General features: G+C 39.4%; 2 protein-coding genes and 1 pseudogene across 2 annotated transcripts; all 3 read right to left on the reverse strand.

Moving 5' to 3' along the window:
• Positions 1-162: 162 nt before the first annotated feature.
• LOC138007065 (uncharacterized) lies at positions 163-3,297 on the reverse strand. Its single transcript, XM_068853771.1, has one exon. The coding sequence runs from the start codon at positions 2,683-2,685 to the stop codon at positions 1,621-1,623; it is 1,065 nt and encodes a 354-aa protein (XP_068709872.1). The 5' UTR covers positions 2,686-3,297; the 3' UTR covers positions 163-1,620.
• Positions 3,298-6,179: 2,882 nt separating this feature from the next.
• LOC138007070 (DDB1- and CUL4-associated factor 7) lies at positions 6,180-14,631 on the reverse strand. Its single transcript, XM_068853782.1, has 9 exons — positions 14,372-14,631; positions 14,196-14,297; positions 13,498-13,596; positions 12,618-12,731; positions 11,396-11,470; positions 10,266-10,357; positions 8,292-8,409; positions 6,863-6,980; positions 6,180-6,400 (listed from the first exon to the last, which is right to left on the reverse strand). The coding sequence occupies exons 1-9, from the start codon at positions 14,528-14,530 to the stop codon at positions 6,228-6,230; spliced, it is 1,050 nt and encodes a 349-aa protein (XP_068709883.1). The 5' UTR covers positions 14,531-14,631; the 3' UTR covers positions 6,180-6,227.
• Positions 14,632-15,972: 1,341 nt separating this feature from the next.
• The window catches only part of LOC138007030 (ATP-binding cassette sub-family C member 4-like), a 10,910-nt pseudogene continuing 3,261 nt past the window's right edge, over positions 15,973-23,621 (reverse strand).

Genomic DNA, 23,621 nt, shown 5'->3' on the forward strand with positions numbered 1-23,621 from the left:
CCGTGTGCAATGGACGCATCCAAGCAAATCTCTTTTTGGGCTAGTAATTAAGACTCTCTAGAGACTTTAAAATTGCATTTAACATGCAAAAGCAGGAGAAGTCGAGTCAGTTGGGACAATAAAAAGAAATACATCTGCTGAAGGAAAACTATATTTCTTTTTTGCCGTTTTCTTTTTAACCTGGACCCGTACAACACATGTATTCCATAATTGTTTCTAATAATATTATTAGCAACAAGATAACAGTCAAAATACTTAATGGTGTGATACCTTCGTTACTGAACAAATACTAGAAAAGGGTACAAAACGATTCTCCCCAAAATATACAACTACTTTCAAATGCCTCGTCGATGACAAATCTAACTTACCTCACTAATCCTTGATTACTTCCAGCTACTGACCCTAAAGCAAGCTATTTCAAGTGAAAAAAACACCAATGGGCGTCCAAAGGACGAAGGAAGAGTGACTTGTCAATCTGTGATACCGACAGCAGAGAGATTATGAGTAATCAAGTCAAAAGCTCTGTGTGCCTACCCTTTAAAATTTACCCAGACTTAAAAAGTAGCCTCAAGAAAAAAGTAGTGACGAGACAATTTATTTACAGTAACCCTTTTGATAATTGTTGGTTTTTATTCACATGATCAGTGAAACTAAAAGAAAACCATTAGAAAAGGGCTAAATCCTGGGAAATTCGTCAAGTTAAGGAAACCGTGTTGGCTTCTACTTCTTCGTTTTGGGGCTGTGCCGTGGGCGTCACGTGAAATGTGATCTTTTAACAAAGCTAAACAAGACACAAGGAAAAGAGCCCTTAACCAAGAGCGTACAGCTCTCATTATAGGTCTGTATGTCAAGGCGTTCTCAGGGAACAAGTCATTATTTGACGTATTTTTAGATAAATATCGGACCCCACGAGTGGCCTCTCTTTAGGGTAATAATTAATTATGAAAGGCTTACGATTGGCCAAAAGAGGTCTGGTTTGGCGGGAATTTCATTGTAAGAATAACTTGGGGGCTGCTGCTGATGTCAGATATCCCCAAGCATACTTATGAAAAGGGGATAAAATGCTACTGTAAATCTGCACTCGTAAAAACGAAATACTTTCAGGAAAAAAAGCTAATAAAGATAATGTCGGTTTAAAGGGGGATAAAATGCTACTGTAAATCTGCGCTCGTTGTAAAAACGAAACACTTTCAGGAAAAAAAGCTAATAAAGATAATGTCGGTTTAAAGGGCAACGACCATAATAAAGTCAGATGTTGCATTTATTTTTTAACCCATGTTTGCGCTTAGGTGTTCAGATATTTAGATATGTTACAGTAGATATGAAAAGTCTACAGGTTTATTTGTAGCAAGCGTTATTACTATTACTATTACTATTATTATTATTTCTCATTTATAAGAGATATTGTTGTTCTTCTCAGTGCTTAGCTTACTAAGAGCTGAATTTCATCATTTGTGGATTTTAAACAAGTTTTTCAGGGCTGATATTGTTAATAAATATCAAGATTCTTGATAACCACGAGGAAGAGACGGTGATGAGGCCCAGATGAAGAGGACCGAACCATACATCTGGCCAATATAGTTTTTTTTTCAACTGCCGCCAGGGTTACAGCGGTCTCTGTCATTGTGTCACCCTGATGAAATTCAACAAGGGACAGCAAAAGATAACAGCAAGTACCATAACCCAAAATATAGCGCCAATGACGTAGACTCGATCTATAATGTCTTCCAGTAGTGATTCACTTATACCAGGTCTAACGAAATAACGGTATCTTAGAACTGTCATGGCTGGAGTCAGGATTACAATGGAATACAAACCGCCAGCAAATACAGCTGTACAAGCTCTAATGTAAAACGCTTCGCATTCGCCCACTCGGCTCCATCGATAAAAACTTGAGATGCCCTTCCAAAGGGATGTGAGACCAATTGCAGCCAAATTGAGCCAAAGGGCTAGAGTGCTCCTATTCAATCTACTTTGGAGATGTTTAATGTCTTCACAGAGACCAGAAACTTTACAGCTCCAACAGATCAATCCTTGTTCACCTTGCTGCAAAGCGAAAAGCTCTGCCGAGATTGCTGAGAGTGGTATATCTTCCAGAATACTGGCAGCTGCCAGAAAATACACTTTCATTTTGATCAACGTGGCTTGAGTGTTGGCATTAAACCGACGACTGCGGAAGGAGAGTTGAAGGGTGTATAGCCAAGTCAATAAGTTTAAAGTAAAGATGAACGCTGTTACCGCAAGGAAAAAGCTGTATAAATACACTATAGATACAAAATGGTCAATTTCCTTTCTTATTTTTTCATCTGACCATTGTACTCCAACACAAAAGTCAGGGACAGAATTATTAATTGACGAGAGGTTTGGATACGTTTCGTATTTTTCGATGCTGTTGAGTACCATAACAGAGTCGTTTAAGACCCAAGTGTTGCTGAAAAAGTCAAATCCTTGAAGAAGAAGAAAGATCACAAATTCCGCAAGTAAGCCTTTATTAAAGCCAGCAATTTTTGATCCATTGACTGTTTGGGGGACAGAACTTCGACGTCTTCGTTTCTTCCCTTTTTCTTTACCGGATTTCGCTTTCTTGAATTTCCATTTCTGCCTTTCCTGAAGAACATCTGTGGCTACAGATTCCGCATAATCTCTTACGGTACCTTGTCCTGCGAAACGAACGGTTTTGGCCATTGCAGACAGGGAAATCCTTAACAAATCGAGCGCCTATTGATGTGATGAGCCGTAAACACTCTTTGGCATGGGTGAGGCTTTGTTTTTCAACGTGGTTCCAAAGAAGGAAAATAGGAAAAATGAGATGGAGGGATTGCGTTCATGGATCTTTGTAAAAGCCGCAAACTCTAACCGGAAGGTGGTCCATGATAAGATTTCTATCAGTCTAGAAAGACAACTATTAAACGCTCTTGCAGGTATAATTTCACCGATTGACATCTATGCGTAGCAACATTTTTCATTTACAGTATGTTTACATGTTGCGGGTGGTACATTCGGAGCAATTTAAGGAGCAAGACTCATTGGCTACTGACAAAAAGGAATAAAATGCAAAACTTCTTCATTGTTGAAACACGTTTGGCAACGGTCCTAACGACTTGACATCACGAATTTTGTAATTTCCTTGATAATCTTGTTCCGTTAGAAATTTCAGACCGCTTTTTACCATTCCCAGGTAATTAAAGCCACGAATCCCGATACTTTGATGTTCTGTGTTGTCTTGAGCATTTTCAGAGGTTGGTAGAACTTGAGATACAGAGAGTATCGGAAAGTGGGCGCATCATAGCAGAAATTTGCGTTGTTTGCGTTTCAAAATCGTAAGTCGTGGCGAGTCAAGCCATGACAATGCAAGTTAGCTACTTTAAAAGGCACATCAAAAAGTTGACACTTGTCAAAGATAACCCTTTATTAACACTCAATTTGGTCATAACTACCACAGTCGAATAGCCGGCGTGGGCTAACAGCTACAAACAACACCAAAAAGTGACACTAGACGAGAGATGCTTCTAATGTGGTTACAACATGAAGTCACATAACGCGGTACCATTGGAAACACCAGTTATTGCTTATCAAGGTGGACTCAACGCATTATTGTGACGTAATGGGTCACCTTAACAACAGCAAGGCGTTTAAAAACACCACATATTTTATGGTTTACGATTTATATACTATACATATCACAAAGTCTCATCCCAGTTTACAATTTTTTCTTCAGGGTGAGATCGGACGTCAGCTTGTAAAGTAAGTGTCTCCAGACACTTACCACTTTTAAACGAACTTGTTGGAACCCACTTTTCATGGCTGGAAAGTGATTACCAGGCTACGATTGAATTCTGCACAGTTTACAAAACATTCTTTGAAGTAAATTCAGAGGCACCTTTCTTCTCTTAATGTAAAGTTGCTCTGAATTTGCTTCAGAGATCTTTTCTTTTTTTTCGCAATAACTTGACTTGATACTCATTCTCCAGAAATAAAAAAAACTAGGCTCGCCGAGTTCGTTTTTGAGATATAAGCACTTAAAGACAAATCATAGGGTGTTTTAGATGGCTTTCCTGTTTGCTATGGTAACCTCCAACACGTCACAATATGAAGCGCACTTTGCTACAGTGTTAGCAAATTTGTGTTCCACATTATAGCATAACATAGCCGTTTGGTGAAACAGTGGTGCAGAGTCAATAGACCAATTCGGCCAACTCAATGTTGTACCCAATTCAGATCCTTTGGGAATAAAACGTTTTGTTCCAAATATTTCCATATGAATGCTGCATTATCATGCAAATGCAATACACAAAGAATCTTAACCCCGAGAGATTTGAATTGGGTACAACATTGCGTTAGCCGAATTGGTCTATTCTTTTGAATAGCAAAGTTTCTTGAAAGTGTTGAAACTGGTTTGCGCCACCTTAATGCTCTATTAAACAGTTTCTTAGACCACAGAGTAATCATCAAATTCTTCTATCCCGATTTGCATGTATTTTAGGGCAACCTTAACATATCTTAACGTTACATTATAACTTAAGCCTTATTCACACCTGCGCGGTGAGCAATATAAGATTTTCACACCTTCAGTAGCTTGAAAGACAATCAAGAGACAGCCGTTTCAAAGACAACGAAACTACGAAGAGCAGAAGTGGTTATACCTCTATCTCAGACTTGTTCCAATGGGCAAGGAACATGACATCTATATGCACTGAAAAGCGATTGGTTTCCTTGCCGTCACCAAAAAGTGTGAAGCAGGTTTCAACCCGGCACAATTGCGATGAAATACCCCCTGGTATCAACTTGTGCGAAGTACTAACACCTTATTTACAAAATATAGAAAGTTTACACAACAATTCTCTTCCTCTTCGTTTTTCATCGGGCCAAAAATAATGGCACGTTTATATTTACAGGACATATTTTTTTCTCCTTTCCCCCCTTTGATTGAATCAATATGTAAAACCAAAGTGCAGTGGTAATAGCACTCGCCTCCCATCAATGTGGCCCGCAGGTTCGGTTCCGAACTCGACGTCACCGATGGGTTGAGTTGTTGGTTTCTACTCTGCTCCAACAGGCTTTTATCCAGGAAATCCAGTCTTTCCCTCTCCACTAAACACACTGTCACATTTGATTTAACTACAGCAGATTTCATTGAAAGTGTCTCCAACAAGTCTCCCAGCGCTAGCATTAAGACTTGGGAATGAAATGAAGTTCATTTCTATTATTACTTAAGAAAGCTACCGACAAAAAGAACAATATCAATCGAATGTACATATAAGGATGAAAAGGTGTCATGCAAGGTTGAGCGAAACGTTAACTTTCCCACAGTGGCTAACTCCAATGGAGAAAATAATAGCGGTCCTACACCCAAAAAAAAAACTTTCTGAGAATGGCCGGAAACACACCAGCACTACCCTCCTCCTACTGAAAAACAAAAACATTTATGCACGTTGATACACTCGATACAATCTTCTGAGCAACATGTCTCCCCACTTACATTAAGATGCACCAAGTTACTTTGCACAATGATACACTGGCCAACACGCAAACGCATTTTTCAAGAGGTTGATAAGCCGTTAATTAGAAAACTGTAAACTAGAAAAACGATCTAGAACTAATCAAAGAGAAATCGCTAGTCGTTAAAAGCCTTGCCTCGATTGTTCAAAAGGTGGATAACGCTATCCAGTGGATAAACACTAGCAAAAGCAATTGAGTTATCCAGTGGATAGTGATTTATCCGGTGGAGTAGCGCTATCCACCCTTCGAACAACTGGGGCCTGGGGCCTGCTTCTCGAAAGTCCCGAAACTTTACGGGCCATTTTCGGGTGTCACAATTCCCGCTGTATCTCAAGAACGGAGAGGATTTAAGTCGTAAAACTTCACAGTCTTTTAGCTTTTTGTTTCCTCGAAAACATCTTAAAAGATCGGCTTTCCTGGACAAGCTGTTGGCAGGTTCACAAATGGCTTTTCGGGCCCGAAAAGTTTTCGGGACTTTCGAGAAACGGGCCCCTGAGCTGTAACACATCCAAACAAGTTAAATAACAGTTAAACACTGTTTAAAGATGGAGCGAATTGTCTGGGGCGAATTGTCCGAGGAGAACTATGTGCTGAGCAAATTGTCTGGTACATGCACATACTGTACCTCAAGATCTAAATAATATTTTCTTGCGTGTAACACCGACATAAAAGTAAAAATATCCGATTTAAATATAATTTATTTCATAAAATCTCTTGTAAATTTATTGCTATACCCTTAAAATCTCTAGATTATTGTTATAACAGATTCCAATCCAGTCTGGTTGTGTGCTCGCCCACTGTATTTGATTGATCTCACCATCAGCTGTGTAGGCCAGAATTGGATCCTCGATGGCTCGAGGCATTTGTTGAATATCCCAGATCAAAGCTTGGTGATCGTCCCCTAAATGACATAATTTAATGACTTCAATGTTGTATTGGTATCAAACGAGTCAACAGCAAAGTAACCCGTGAAGCCGCCAAGCTTTTGAGCATATTCAATTCAGCGCACATTTTCTTTGACGATAACAAAATATAAAGTCCCTATAAAATCAGAGCTCAATTCCCACAATACTAGTTTTCTTTTGCGAAGAGTCCAAAATATGGCATACTTGGCGTCATCTGCAGACGCTCAACATTTTCCAAGCGTTTTAGACTGAAACGAGGCAACTCTTGAGAACATTCATCACCAGACTTCTCGCCGGACCTTAATAGCTACTAACACGACAGCGGTCTCCACTGATGCTTTTAAACCACTTTAACCTGGTGAAAGGCCAAAAATCTGACGACTGCATGGGTAGTTGCCTGTTGATGTAACTGATAGTCACTTAAAGTTAAACAATGGGAGAGAATTGAAGAAGCCTACCTGAGGTGCAAATGTGACAAGACGAATGAGGCGCCCATGCGATGCCGTTGACACACGCTCTGTGATTATTTAATCTGGCGACTGGTGTACAAGGCACTCTAACATCTAATATTATCACCTGTGTAAAATTAGAAACGTAGGTAAGTCACAGAACGTCGTTCTTATTAGAAAAATTATTCACTGAAGGGAACAAACACGAGTACTGTACCAGCTAATCTGAGCCAATAAGAGCGTTTGCAAAGTACATTGTATGTATCAACGTGACAAGGGTGCCTATCATCAGCTCTATTGTTATTTTTTCCGTTGTTTACTCTTAAATGTTTTCGGTTTAAATAACAAGCCAATAACCTTAGCTTTTACAAGGGCTGCTACATCACTCAAGGACACGGTAGATGGTGTCTATTAACTGGGAGAGTTCAAAGCAGGCAGAAAAAAAATAATATAAAAATTGCGAACAACTTTGTATTATTATTATTATTATTATTATTATTATTATTATTATTATTATTATTATTATTATTATTATTATTATTATTGGGGAGCAGGGCTGGCGCAGTGGTGAGAGAGCTCGCCTTCCACCATTATGGCCCGGGATCGATTCCCGGATTCTACGCCATATGTGGGTTGAGTTTGTTGGTTCTCTACTCTGCTTCGAGAGGTTTTTACCCGGGTACTCCGGTTTCCCCCTCTCCACAAAAACAAATATGATTTGACGTGTATTAATTTGATTTGATTTCATTTGTGCATGAACATTACCATGAGAAAAAAAATGAAGTTCTATTATTTTTAGAAAAATTGATGATTGTACTGATAATTAGTGGCAACACGTGGATGTAAAAGGTGGACTGTACGAAGAGATCTATTTATAAACCTTTGGTGACCTGGGGATACTCGGAAAAAGTCTTTGCAGGGGTCGAAATCTACAACAAGTATGTACTGTACACGTAAGAACTTCCGATTATTAGTCTGGATGCTACACCATTCTTGACATGTGGCATTCTCGCAATATTAGGGAGTTTAATCACCTGACATTTTTGAGATGCGGACGTAAACTGGAAGTGAGCTGTTTTCCCTTTTTAACCTGTCTTGTCACTAACACCTTTACAAATGCTAAGTATCTTTCCTCCATAAGATATGACTAGGTTAAAAATCTGGGAGACACTACTATCCTAACACGCGAAATGTTCATTTCCGGTTACCATCCCCAGCTCAAAAACGTCGCGTGCTTAAACTCCCTATTATTGCAATGTTAAAGAAGATGGTGATTGTTAACCTTAGAACGTCTTGCTACAAAATGTATTTGGTTACGTTTGTTGTACTTGCATATAACTCTCAGGGCTTATCACGCAAAAGTGTGTTACAAGCTATCCATGAAAACATTCACCTAAACTCGCAAAATTAATGCATCATTATTCAACTTTAGACAAACCTCCATTGCATCCAATGAGAATGTCGCTAAGTAGTTGGGATCCTGTTTATTCCATGACAATCTTAACAATGGACTGTGTTGTGGATCTTCGTATATTATCGTAGAATGTTCTAAATGCCTGTTACAGGAGCACAACTGGGTCAATAGCCATGTCTAACTTTGTCTTTCTTAGGTTCCACTTACAGCTGTACAGTGTATCACTATGGATCACCTACTGTAACACTTGACAAGTACAGTACATGTATTTGCCGAAGGCGAGGAGAACAATTGTTTTACTACAATTACATACATGTACGTGATTATCTGAAAAATGTGCACTTTCTTTAAAACAATTTCTTCGTCTGTCACCTCGAACCAAAACGGCTTGCAGCCATTCTGATATTCCAACATGGCCGCCGTGACGACACTCTATTATACTAAATTCATACATAATTATTAATAATGCATAACTTCTACCATACAGTGAATGCTGGATAATAAAATTAAAAATGAGCACATACAGGAAAATAATTTTCCCTCTACCAAACCTGGCCATGTACCATGGTTTAAAGCCGCGGCTACACGAGCGATTTTTGTCTCGCGCCGGGGTGATGCGATTTTTTTCAGATTTTGTCGCGTCGCCTGCGCGCCAGGGTGGCCACACTTGTGACAAATTTTGGCGACAAATTGAAGGCCGCGCGAATCGCATACTTCGAGAGACCTGGGCACTATAAACAGACATTCCTACTTCAATTTCATTGGCTAAATACTCTTTAGTCGCGTCCCAAGCGCGGGCAAAAAGTTGTAGGGTGGCTACACGAGCAACTATCTCTGCGATTTTGTTGCGAAAGTTTCAACTCTGGCGACTTCTTTTCTGCGATTTTTTCACCTGTCGCGTCGCCAGTTCAAGGGTTGCTACAGGTGCGATTTTCATCTCGCGCTGGCGACGCGACAAAGTTTGAAAAAATTGCATCACCAGCGCGAGCAAAAAATCGCTCGTGTAGCCGCGGCTTAACATGTGAATTTTGTGCTGACATTGACCTCTTTTGGATCATGCTTGTTATAATAGAGAGTTTAAGCAAATCACTACGGCTGGTGCTACTACGGCTACCGTGACTGAAATGGTCTGGGGAGAGTACGGCGCGGTGGTCTGCTAAATTTTAAGTTTAGCAAAGCAAAATACAAGGAAACATGGGCTAAGGAGTTTAAAATCTCTTTTATTTAGTTTCTCACAGCCAAATGACTTCGCTCAAAGGACCATGGCCATTGTTCGCCTTGCTAGGACGAACAGATTATTTCTAAGCAAAAGCGAATGCTATACACCTTGTACAATAACAACAATTTGATGGATGAAATATATAATTTCAGAGACAAGTATCTCAAAGAATATCGAGTGAAAAACACAAATATATCAATACGCAAAGAAGAAAAAATAGCATCGTATAGTATCCAGATATAAAACATCTTCACTAAATCCTCAAAGCAAACTTAACCGAAGAAAAAAACCTCGTGCTGAACACGAATATTTCACTTGACTCACTTCGCCATTCCAACACCTTTGCCACTTACCGTAAGTTCATGATACGGATTTACAAGCTTATGAGAGGCAACCTTGACACAATCCTTGACTTAAATTGACTTTAAAGGATATAGTATCCAATGGAATTCTTAAAATGCCGAGATGTCCGTTGAAAAGGGCCAGAGAGGCGAAATAAACCCGACGTAGTAGCCACTACGGCAAAACATCCCGACTCACGTAGTCAACTTTCACACTACGGCTGGATGCAACCGACGTACATGCGCAGTGTCTCATTTTGGGGGAAATTTACTTCCGGCAGCCGTATTAGCGCCAGCCGTAGCGATTTGCTTAAAGTCCCTAATTATGTCCGGGACGGGATGGTACTACAGTACATGTAGGTTTAACACTAATTATAAAATTTTAATAACAGTGCTGGGGACAATGAAATCACCCTGTAAGCCAAATTTACTAATTACCTGAGATCAAACATTCTAACAGAGCCATCAGCTCCCACAGAAGCAAACATATCTCTACCTCCACCTGCACGACTGAATGCAATGTCATACACCTGTAACAGAGAAATGCTGTTAGCACCACAGCTTTCATTTCACTAATAAAATAATATTACAACTACTGGTGTCCAAAAAGAAGGCTCAGTTGAAACTTTCTTTGACACTAACTTCGGCTCTTGAGAATGGGAAAGAACGATATGGCCTATCCTAATAACAGCACCTTCATGTTTCCACATTTTAATTCTTTAAGTGTCTATCACCTCAACACAGTTTTCTTCTTTATTTAATGTCCGCAATCGTCCAAATTCAACATGTTGTTTCTAGAACCACTGAATTTATTTTATTTGTTTTGAAAGATGGAAAAAGAGATTGTACCGAGCAATGATGGGAAATGGGTTTAATACCAGCTTTGCATTTTGTTGATTCTTTGAAATACAGTGATGCAAATAAATTTGTGACCTCAACCTTGTATCGGACCCATTCCCCTTCACTGCTCGGTTATTGATCAAAGTAAAATAATAAAAAAGTAAATTTTCAAACCAATGGTTCTAAAAATAACACTATGTATTTGGGCAATTTGACGTGATACATGTACAGTAGGCACTTTATGGAATGATGATGATACATGTACAGCTGTAGAACCCAGAATATCTGTGTATAAATCTGACACCCTAAACACTTCGTTATGATACTTTTCATCATCATACTTTTACCGTCAGGTACCGTTGGCTTCCATTATCTGTCCGTTGGTTAGCTGTTAGTTTTGTCGGACAGTTTAATGTTAAAACGTTGGTGTACGTTTTCCCATGTGAGGTCACACACAATTATAATAATAATAGTAATATTACTATTCGCTAAATTACTGGCAAAAAGGTTTTTAAAAAATGCATACGGTTTGTGTTGATAAATGTAGCAGTTTCAATACTGAGCAAAGTGTCAAGGTGAGCCAAGACTTTTCAAAGATCCTTTCTTTGAAAGGGTCCAATTAAAGAATAGTATATTCTTTTAAAAAAAATTCATAAATGGACGAAAGTAAACACATTAATAATTATTAGACTACATTGCTGGCATGACAATGGTGTGAAAATGCATACTTCTTTATCATGAGCAATAAGCTGTGTTTTGACGTGTCCTGATACCATGTTGACTCGACCAAGAACTTGACCAGTCTAAAATAAAATTCAAACTCACATGGATCATTTAACCACAAACTCAAGCTTGTATCATCTGGAAACTTCCCACACACATTTTAAGAATTGTTATGGAAAAACTGTTTTGTTAAATCAAAGTTTTGGGATGTCTAATGCCATCTCCCCACTTTTATTTTATTTACACGTAGAATTTATGTCACACACACGAGCAATTGCTCCTGCAATGCGTCCAGCCATCTCTTCTTGGGGTGGATACCTGAACTCAAATGAGCGGTGGAAATTGAGTATACATAATAGGCATTGATCAATACAGTCACATTTGCAACTACATGTAACATGTTTGGAAAGAAAGGAGATTTGCAACTACATTGTAGTTTTCAACCTTATTCAACCTACAGAATAAAAGGGTTAGCAGTTGCCAATTTTCCGCTACTTTTGCTAAAAGCAAAAAAAATGAAAAAGATATTCCATTTCTCTTTGTGACTGCCAGCAGTAATTGTATGAAGCAGTATGCATGAACATACATGTATACCGATAGTTGTTACCCTAGGCTACTAGTTGCAGCCTGAGTCTGGTACAACTCAAATATATGTAACTGGCCTAATAATATACATGAAAAAATTACTCGATTCTGATTGGCTGAGAGCAGTGTAGTTCGAGTGTAACACTGTGCAAAAGTGTAATACACCAGTGCAAATAACACATTGAAATTCTGGATTATGATGAGCTAATAAACACTAGGCTTTTGTCAGAACCAATCAAATCTTTTGTTTCAAATCAAGCACATGCCCTGCATGGCACAATTTACGGCGCAATATTTCCCTCATTGCGTGATACATTGTACGTGTGCGTTGCTTCTTCTGCTTAACCATCTTGAATTTTTTCATGTATATTATTAATACGTAATCACATGATTTCTTTTCAAAGACTACTATTGCACTCGCCCTATGGACTCATGCAATTTTGGTCCTCTTTGAAAAAAATTTACTCATGCTTATTTATTCCAAATTGCACTCTAAATCATGTGATTACCTATACAAGGCAAACTCCTAATGCAGTTGTAAGAAAGTCACATACACCCTGTAATAATAACGATAATAATAATTGCTATTACTATCACAGAATAACAGTAGAGCATGGTGTTTGTTGTGTGTTCACATTGTACCTCTAATCCCCAGATGGTGCATGTTGTATCAATGCTTGATGTTCCTAGCAGATTTGGATCAACCTCATTCCAGTCAAATGAAGTAAGAGGAGCACAGAAATCTGAATTTTTATTCTGTGTAAACAAAATAATCATGGTTGGCATCTTTTAAAATGAAAGGTCTTTTGTATGGACGAGGTGTTAATGGGTGGAAATCATCATAACCTTTGGGTAAAATTTTGAATTCCACCCATTCCCTCATGAGAGTTACACCAATTAAAATATACATATTGATTTTACTCTGTTTTATGCCAGAAATTACTCATCAATGGGACTGTTTGAAGGGTGAAAGAGTTAGTACATGTAACAATCCATGACCACCCTTTTAACCATGATATGACTGTATAAGACTAATGGCACTGTTACAGTGTGAAATGTTTCATGCAACATGTCTCGCAATGATTTTGGCCGTTGCAGGGTATGTCACACTGTGAAATGTTTTGTGCAACTTGTGCCGCCACAATGTCACCAAAACATTGCGAGACAAGTCGCACAAAACATTTCACAGTGTAACAGCGCCTTAAAGAGAGAAACTTATTGAATTACTCTAACGCCAAATGATTTTAATCGTCAATGGGGGCTGATTCATGGATGAATGGGTTAACAACCTCTAGGTCCATGGTGTATGTCTCCTATTTACCAATTCCCTCATAAGAGTGACCTCTATACACGGTACATTAAATTTTTACTCTGTCTACGTTCAGACGATTTTACTCGTCAGTGAATGCTGGTTTATGGCTCAAAGGGTTAAGATGAATACCAAGGTAGTTATTAATTCAATTGGCATGGAAAGATGATAAAATTATATAAAAAATAATTATGAATAAAATTGTGGCCTTACATTGTTAAGAAGACATTCCAGCCGCACATCTGAGTCACTGACTCTCCAGACCCGCAAGTAGTCACCAGAAGTTGCCACCAAATCTGGATATACACCTTTCTGTTCAGAAGTAATCATCCCGAAAGTCATAATTTTACATTTTCAGTAAACACAAGTGCCCTAGTACAAAGCAATCAAGCATGCTTGTTTGGAAAGGCGATATCACCGCTGGATTCCGAGAGAGAATTGGGCAGTTATTGAAGCTTAGGCCTTCAATAGCTACACGTAACTTTGCTGCATACAACAGTAATTTTTTAAAAAAGTATTTACTACATGTACATGTAATTTCATTTTAAAAGTCAAACTTCTCACACCTGAAGCCAGATACAAGTACAATCAAGAGAATATCATGGACAAATAAATAACTCTTTCGGAGCTGATCAGACAGAGCTCGTGATTTTTTTGTTACAAAAGGCATGAAAGTTAAAACTGCAAAAGCCTACATTGTGTATATCCAACTCAATGCTTAATGTACTGTTGCTTTCCCACTAGTCTATCGTGTGTACATGCCATTTCGATTAAACAATTCAGGTAAAAAAAGAATTAACAGCAATCACAAGCGGATGGTAAACGCATAAAACCTACGCATAAAGATTAAATAAGTCAGAGTTCTACTGAAACAACGACATCAAGCAATTATATAACTCTAACACGCTTACATTGTCTGGTATCCAGATTATCTTTGTCGTCGGATAAGGATGATCAAAAGTTGCCCGTACAACGAACTCAGCTGTATCTTCATCAAGATAAATAATCTGGACCTAAAGAAGCGAAAGGTGTCTATAAGAAAAGTCTCAAATAATAAAATGACAAATGAGTCTTTGCTAGATCAAACCTTATTGTTGTATTCTTCCACAAAGCTACCGAGTGCAAGTCGAAAGCGTTTGTCCGGGCGAACGCTCCAGTTCATTCCATAAATCGTCCATGGTGCGTCATACTTGTAAATTTCTTTTCTCTTTCCAGACGTTCCTGTGACACTAGTGATCATGGCCATAATGAAGGCCAAAATGCAAAATTGCCAACAATAACCCGCAGAAGGCAAAAGACTGACGAAGACAACTGACTGAGACAAGCTTGGCAAAATACGAATGGCAAGCTTCGTTGCCTCGTTCTTGTGCTCGCCCTAGTCTTTCTCTTTCTCGAGGCAAAATGATTCATAATTTGCGGGATAAAAAGTCCTCATTCTCTGCAAGCCGGAGTGCCTCTTCGTTTGTGTATCTACTGAGTTGGAGATAAAACTCGGGGTCAAGACTTACCTTGCTAAGCTTACCCAACGGTCCGCCGCTTTTACTTAAACAATGCATGTACTTGACAACCAATTCGTAAGGTCTTTAAGGACGGTGCCTACAATTGTTATTGCGCAAACGTTCTGCGCATCTCCAGATACTCGGATTTACTAATGCAAGGATATTTTTGCGCGGTTTAAATTTATGCGGAGAAAGCAAATGCTCTTGGTATTCAAAAAGAAAATTGGGGTAACCATGCATTTTTCAGCCGATAATTAAGCTTTAATTTGGAAAGGAACGCCATACATTGCTTTGTATTTTAAAGCTTTTTGCTAATATTGTTGATTAATTATCTTTGAAAAATGCGTGGTTACTCCCAATTTTCTGTTTGGATTTTAATAACATTTGTTGAGATCTGCTTTTCCCGCATTTTCATAAAACCGCCCAAAAATACCTTTGAATTAGTAGGTACCGTCCTTAACTGACGGGGGACGTTGCGGTCTCAAGTGTGACCGTATAAACATTAGGAGACAGAGATCTCAAGTCTTAAAGTTTCCAAAGCGTGAGATGCTTGCTGGAGATTGAGCCAAAGGCGCAAGTGCCTTGTGTTTCTTGTGCTGGAGGCGCCAAACAATTCTAGGGAGGTCCGCCGGGGTGCATGCTCCCCCTTTTTTTTTTGAAATTTGCACTTTTCAGATCGCTGGAAATGCACTGTCGAGTCCGCCATTTTGTTTCTTTTATGATGCTTGCTAGGAGAGCCCATGTTATTATGGTCAGCCTGAGCTAACGTATCGGCCTATAATTCATATATTAACGGATGAAAGTCCTGAAGAAACAAGAAAATTGGTCGCACACGAACAGATTGAACATTGGCCAAAGTTCAGTGCCAAGGAAGTAATGAAATCGGAATTCATGAGCACTTCTGAAAGCATAAAAGGTAGAGTTACCTTTGAGAAAACTGCTCATGCGTGAGAAATGGTCGTGTCGGCGTGAGAGCGTGAAATTGCATCAAAATGCGAGAGACTCGCCCTCAATGCGTGAGACTTGAGAGCTCTGAGGGGAATACGTTTGAACAGCATTATATAAGACCGTGGAAACCAAGTAGAAACAAAAAGGCCTCTGGTAGTGGGGAATTTCCGATACTAGGGAGTGGCGATCTATTATTAACGAGTCTCGACGAGTATTAAAGTATATCTAAGTGATGCTCATGATGACAATGATGTTTATTATGATTACATGATGTTTGTGCCGAAAATTAAAATGCTAGTGGAGAACGACTGCGAAAACTAAGATAACTAAACAATATTTTGATCAAGTGATTCACTACAGTCAAAATGTTACAACATGTTGGAATCCTAATTACAAAATTTTAAAAACTCAAGTCTCGTAGGCACGAATTCATTGTACTGAAAACAAAATTCTTCATGCCGAAACTTGCATGCTCTCTTGAATGGAGCGATAACTACGCTTATGTAAGACTGGGTTTTTTTTTTCTGAAATTATAAGGAGTAGTATTGTTAAAGAGGACACGTGACTTGTTGCAATGACTCAAACAACCCTTCAAAGAATGTTCATTTCTGAAAGCTAACTAAAGCTATTATTGGAGCTTCTTGCAAGTTCGGCAAAATGGCTTCCTCTTCTGTTAAGAAGTGAAGAAGGTCTATCAAACTCGATGACACGCCCCTCATCCAACACCATGACTCTGTCACAGTCGACAATTGTATCCAGTCTATGAGCAATGCTTATCACGGTAGTGTCCTTGAATTTTGTACGAATGACTTCTTGAATCAATCGATCTGTCTTAAAATCTACGTTAGCAGTTGCTTCATCAAGAATAACAATTTTCCTCTTCTCTAAAAGAACTCGTGCAAGACACAGTAACTGTCTTTCACCAACACTTATGTTGTTCCCAGACTCAATGAGTTCGTGTTGCAGTTGTCCTGGTAATTGACAAACCCATTGTTTCATCTGTGCTTCCTCAAGAGCGGTCCACAATTCATGATCAGTGTTCTTGTTGAAGGGGTCTAGATTACTTCGGAGGGTGCCAGCGAACAGAACGGGATCTTGAGTTATCACTGAGAACGTCTGCCTCGCGGACTGCAGATCTAATCTCTTCAGATTGATCCCATCCACTGTTACCTTCAATAAAAGAACAATAAAAATGGAATTAACCCTGAAATTCTCAGATCTCACTAGGATTCATGATAAACTCAGGTCAAAGCAATATTAAAAGTTTCTAAAGTCATGACTGAGAAACATGGAAGTGGTATAGATCAGAAATAAAATGGAATAAGGTGTTCACCTTTTCATGCCAAATTGAAAATCATTTGGAAGAAGAAATGAATTATGGAACTTGATATAATAGTTTGCGTAATTGTAGTTCTTAGAAACACTTAACCCGGGGATGACTTTCGTTTAGGTTGCAATCAAATTTAATCAAGCTATTTTATCCAGTATATTTATTTCCTTTTCCCTACGGACAGAACGTAGTTCTCACCTCTCCATCTGGCTCAGGCATTCTGAAAATAGCTGACACGATGGATGACTTTCCAGATCCTGTTCTACCAACCACACCTATTTTTTCTTTTTGTTTGATTTCAAGCGTGATGTCTTTGAGAACCCGGCGACCTCCATCCACATATGTCAGGGACAGGTTTTGAAGGAGCAAATCACCTTTACTAGGCCACGATAAGGTCGGAATATCATCCCTTGAAATATATCCATCTTCTGGAGTTAGTTGAGAGTACGTCACAACCCGCTCTACCGACGTCATAAGGTTCTCGATCTCTGACGTCAGTTGGACTCCGAACTGAGCTGCATCTAAAGTTTCCATTGCGTAGGTAAGAGACAGACCTGCAATAGCTGCGAAATCCAAAATAATGTACAGATAAGAAAATAGTATATAACTTCTTTTACTGTCGGATAGGTAGCTTCTTTCGTTGTCGTTTTTCCTATAGCATTCACTCATAAAAGGCCAAACTACTGTACCATTTGATGCGCGTTTCCTTCCCCTTGCGTTCTTTACGTATCCAATTTTTTGGCGTCTCACAATCTGTAAGATTACCAAAGAGTTTTAAATCTGAGCCCTGCGTTTATCTTCATTAATACAGAAGACCGAGATCCCAGCCATTTGCATTTGTAACTCTTGCGCGCCGGTTTTCTAAGGTGCCCATTCAGCACCGAACCAAGTGCATTGATCTTCCAACACGGCCAATTACTTACGAAGATTATTTATCATCAGTGTTGATTAGCGAAAGTGATTAAGCGTTCTGTCACCTGGTATCTGCGTGATAAGGACTGCTCCTGCTGCCACTAATGTCACGAGTAAGCTACAAAGCATCTCCAATCGAACACTTAGCCATTTCGAACAGCCTAGCACCATTATATTCACTGAGGTATTCTGATCCTGGTACCTGGTTGAAAGAGTAGAGTTTGCATTGAGAATAATAAGAAACAAGGGAGAGAGAGAGAGAGAGAGAGAGAGAGAGAGAGGGAGAAAGCAGGGGACGTGAGAAATGGCCTTTCCTTAATCGTGCACCTTTTTCTCTACCCAGAAATATATTTCCCTCCTCTGCCTCCTAAAATAACTTAAGTGAAATTCACTCCCCCAACAGTCGGTCTACGGTTTCCCTATATAATTCTCAGTTTTTCTAAAAATTCCTCTACAGAATTTTACACTCATTCCCGACTACATTGACGTTGCTTCCATGAACTGATCCGAAGTGCGTTGGGACGATAAGAGATCATTATTGAGTTACTTGGGACACTGACGCTGTTTGTTAAATAACGCAAATTCGTAACCTACTTAAAGAGTTCTTGTAGAAAGTCCTTTTCCATTCTAGAAGATCTGATCACCTCCAGGCCGGATACAGTGTCCGCAATATGGGAGTACACAGGACTACATTTAATAGCTTCCATCCTCCTCAACTCTCTGGACGTCTTTAGGTAATAACTTCCAAAGTAGACGAACAGTACTATTAAAGGAATGATGCCAATTAAAAGCCAATAGTTGGTCACTGCAGAGAGCAGTGTAGCACCAATAGTGAAGAGACATAGCTGCACAGCAAGGAGGAACTGCGGTGGTATAGTGTCGTCCATGCAGCCAATATCCTTGGAAAAACGATTTAGGATCCGACCAACAGGATTGGTGTCGAAGAAAAGAACTGGAGCTTGCATGACTGCTGTCACCATCTTGTTGTGAAGATTTTCCGATGCATGCAGCAAAGTGTAATAAAACAAGAAAGATACAACTGCTGAGAGAAAAAGGGCTCCAACTACCAAGGATCCGTAGATTCCTAGCGTGACGGTTGAGCGTTGCTGGCTAAATGACATTTCAGCTATTTTCGACAACCACCAGTGCGGCGAAATGAGGACAACTATAAAGTAGGAAGGAAAATGCCATATTAGCTGAGTGCCCAACAATTGGAGATGAGCCTTTACCTAGTGTTCGTTAATTTAACCCTTTGACACCCAAACCGCCCTGAACCGGCCAGACTTAGTATTTTACTCTGACTAACAACAGACAATGTAATAGTCAATGGGGAACCCCCGAGAGTCAATGGGTAAACGTCCTAAGAGATGAAGTTGAAATCAGTGAAGGAAAGGCCAGTCGTCGAATCGGAGCTAGTTCTCCGGAAATGCATTTTCAGAAAAATGTGATACAGGGTCGGATCCAGGATATTTCTTAAGAAGGGGTACACCACTAAGGAATGGCGTAGCTGCATGACTGGTGACGATATCACAGTGCTCATGCTACAGTACAATCACTTACCTTGAACAAACAATACAAGCATAAATAGGCCAAGCAATATGACGGTGGGGTATGCAGAACGAAAGTATTGCCAGTAAAGAGTCCATGTCACTGATCCGACCATTCTCTCCTCGTCATCTTCTTTGAGATCCGCAATCGCACCTTGGCTCACCAAAGATGTACTGGTGCCAGTTCTTCGTAAGCTAGCATGGCGCACGCAGTGTTTAAATGAACCTCTGTTCGTGGTCTCTTTCCCCACAACTGCAGCTGGCTTCGATAAGATTTCTTTGCTTTGAAGTTCTTCATACTTTCCTTGTTCAACAAGTCTGCCTTCTTTCAGAACCAAAATGCTATCCACACTTTTCAGAAATTGGTGATGATGAGTCACCAAAATACGACATTTCTCAGAGAGAAGACCTTGAATGCATTCTTTAAAAAGATGGTTCGCAACTCTAGCATCCACTGCACTAAATAAATCATCAAGTAGAATGATGTCGGCATTTGTATACAATGTGCGGGCCAAGCATGTACGAGCTCTCTGACCGCCACTAAGACTTACTCCTCGCTGCCCAATGTTTGTCAAATCTCCATTTGGAAGCTGTTGCAAGTCTTTCTGGAGACTGCAAGCGTTCACTATCTTTTGATATCTGACGGCGTCAAAAGATTTTCCAAATGTAATATTTTCCCGAACTGTCCCAGAAAAGACCCAAGGAAGTTGAGGATAATAAGCAATGCTTCCAGAGCATTCAATCTCACCGCTTTGGTGTGGTAGCTCATTCAGTATGACTTGAAGAAGAGACGATTTCCCGCAACCAACAGGACCGGTGATGGCAATGAGTTGTTTATTGTATATGTTCATAGAGATGTTCTGCAGAGTTTTTGCTCCTTCTTTCTCATTCCAGCTACAGCTAACATTTTTCAAGGAAATATAGGGTGACGAACGACAAGTATCCAACTCCTGCCTTGAAATGTCATGCAAGAGTTGACTGTTTTCGCAACGCTTTGATTTCTCTATGTAGTTTTCCGGAGAATTCATTGTGGAAGCGGATTGCAGAAAGTTTTGTATTCTTTCCAATGAAACTCTAGCATCAGCTAGGATATGAAGTGTCTCCCCCATGGAAACAGATACAGAGAACCTGATAACGTTCAAGGTGGAAACCAAGGTGAAAATCTGAAATGCTGTCAAATGGTCACAAGCGTTGGTGTAAAGCAAAAAGGTCACAGAAAGGAAAACTGCCACATTCGTGTTTGTGAAATAAAGAGCATCGAAACTTGAGATTATGGCCCCTCTCCAACTGATGCAGCTAATCTCGTTCCTGAAAGGAAAAAAATATTGGACTTCATTTCGTGGAACTGTAGTGATTATTGTACTGCGACCGGTCGGTGCTCGCTGCATAACAGCATCTCAGTTATTGCAAACATATAATATATTTAATTTCGGTTTTTCAGTGAAACACACTCTTACAGTGGCCAAGTATCAAAGCATAGCTTTGCCCGTAAAAACATTTAAGGTAAATCAAGTATACAGTGTACTTACTTCCTAATGCCAGTTATTATGTCGTTAAAATTCCATTCCCAAGCATTCATTTTAACCGCACGGATACCAGCGATGATTTCATTCATAATTTCTAGTCGTTTGTCTGTTATCGAAACTGCTTTCTCATGGAAATGACCCGCTATCCTGGACATTAAAGAAATGTACATGATCACCACAAGGTAGAAACCAGCTCCTATGAGGGCTTGCCAACCAACCAGGTACCACAAGAATACTCCAGACGTCAAGATCTCAAATGGTGAAAAAACCAAGAAAAGCATACTCCAGCCGGCGTTTTTCAGATGATTTGCGTCGTTTGAAACCATGTTAATGGTCTGGCCAGTGATGACGTCATTTAACGTTCGTCGATTCATTGTCAGAATCTGTTCAAAAAAGGAAGAGGAAATAATGGGTGATTCAGTTGAAAATGTTAGGTTTAACAAAACGACCGATGCTGTCTTCTTAAGGCTTCTCTGTTTCATACAAGGCGTAGAACGCTATATTATCATATTATTTTGAGTTATAAACAAAACACCTAAGATTTATCATCCCTAAACATGCATACATAATTTGGTCGAAAAGGTCAATTTAACGGCAGCACAATGGTGATGTGGACCTCTAGAAAAATGATTACATACATGAGAGTCCCCTATAGCTATTCCTACTTGAACACAGGATCTCAAGAAAGTCTAACCACGTGGAGATAAACTAAGAAGGGCAGCACTTTCTCCTCGGTTATTTCCCTGAGAGTTGATTGACCAACAATGGTTCACTCCACTACAAAGCTGTGTGGTTTTAAAGGGTACAATCCTAATTATCTGAAGGGTTTGCGCGAAATGAAGAAATTCATTTCGCAGGGGCACCCAACGAGAATATAGTTGAAAACCACTAAGACGTAGCATTGTTAAACACATTTTAGTATTTAAACGGTAGATATAGGCATATTTTTATATTATCCCCTAAAAATGTTACATCTGTTCGGATTTCTTAGCTGAAAGTCTGGTGATCCGAAAATTATAGGGATCAAAACTTACCTTTTCGAAAAATTCAGCCAGAAAAAAGGCTCCAGAAAATTCTAGGTGACCTTTTTTGGGCAAAAATCCGTTAAAAATGGGCAATTATACCATTTTTTAGATGTTCAAAAATCTTATGACAGGCAGGCAAGCAAAAAATTTCACATCAAATGTTCCGAAGATTCAAGATCTCAAATCGTCTTCCGAACAGATATTTTCGGAAAATTGACGTTGGGTGCCCCTGATTTTGGTGATTTCCCCCAGCAGACGTTAAATCTTCTTGGTTTGTTCAAACAAGATGGCGGCTCAGTTTAGGCGACTTTGTTTGAAAGCATGTAATGACGAGAAGGAAGGTCGAGATGACCCAAGTATTTAAAACAAAAAGACAACTTTATTATCATACCTTCTTGTAAACCAGCCCAATAACTGCGGAAGACATCTGCATTCCACACATTCCAGACCAAAAAAGGAATGATGCTGAGAAATACCCTTCACCGTCGTAACCACACAGATGCAAACTACGTACTTCAAAATAGAATAGTGATCTATGGTAGAATCCTCAGAGAGACCCAAGAGGAAATAAAACACCAGTACTGGTAATAAAATGTTGGTCACCGAGTGAGTGAACTTCAGTACACAAAGACGAATATAATACTTATAGGAAAACATCCTAAACATTGCTTTCCAAAGCCGTGGCTTCCGCTCATTATTTCGAACACAGTTATCACATTCTCTATTCCATTCCACCTCGAGTGTTTTAACCAGCGTCTCGGTTTTAAATTCAGCTTGAATTGGAAACAAGTCTTCGTGTTGTAAGGGTCGTGTGTTTCCGACTTTAAGGGTATCATTCATCCACCAAAAGAATAATAAAGAAAATATGTTTGCGCTTTTCATGGGACTAACGTCCATCTCTCTTTTGACTTCTTGTTGTGCGTCAATAAGGAGCCTGCAGTAAAAAACACAAACAGTTTTATTTTCAAGGGAATTTGCTTGAGCGTAGCTGGTGTTATAAAAACGGCGTTTTTTCATACTAAAAAGATCCATGCGGCCATTCTACGTGAACTAATAAATGCTCTTAACAGCCGACCCCTTTCGTGTTCAGGTGGAAAACGGTTGTTTACAAAGTATTTTTCATCTCCATTTTTCGCCGGTTTGAATCCAGTGACATATCGTCATAATAGCTTAGTGGTCCACACTGGTGGCTACTCAATTATTCAACTCATGCATCGGAGGGATATAAACTTAAAGCTGAGTGTTCATTTTTAATTTGTTTAGAACTCAGTGCTTTTTGCTCTGCCTTGCAATTTTTTGCATATCTTAAGGAGATTTTTAATTTTGAATCTGATAAGGTTGCACGATTCCTGGACGACCTATGACTAGAACAGAAACGGAAGAAGAGAGAAAGAGAACGAGAACGACAAAAGAGTATACCAGTAATAGGCTCAAACATGGTGGAAGAACTTACTCCACAAATTCTTTTCTTGGGCACTAAACCATTTGTTATTTTTCTAGATACGTTTGTTTGTTTGTTATTTATTTGTTTGAGAATGTTGAAGTTTTGG

This window comes from Montipora foliosa, chromosome 1 (genome assembly GCF_036669935.1).
Source record: "Montipora foliosa isolate CH-2021 chromosome 1, ASM3666993v2, whole genome shotgun sequence".
Classification (NCBI taxonomy): Eukaryota; Metazoa; Cnidaria; class Anthozoa; order Scleractinia; family Acroporidae; genus Montipora; species Montipora foliosa.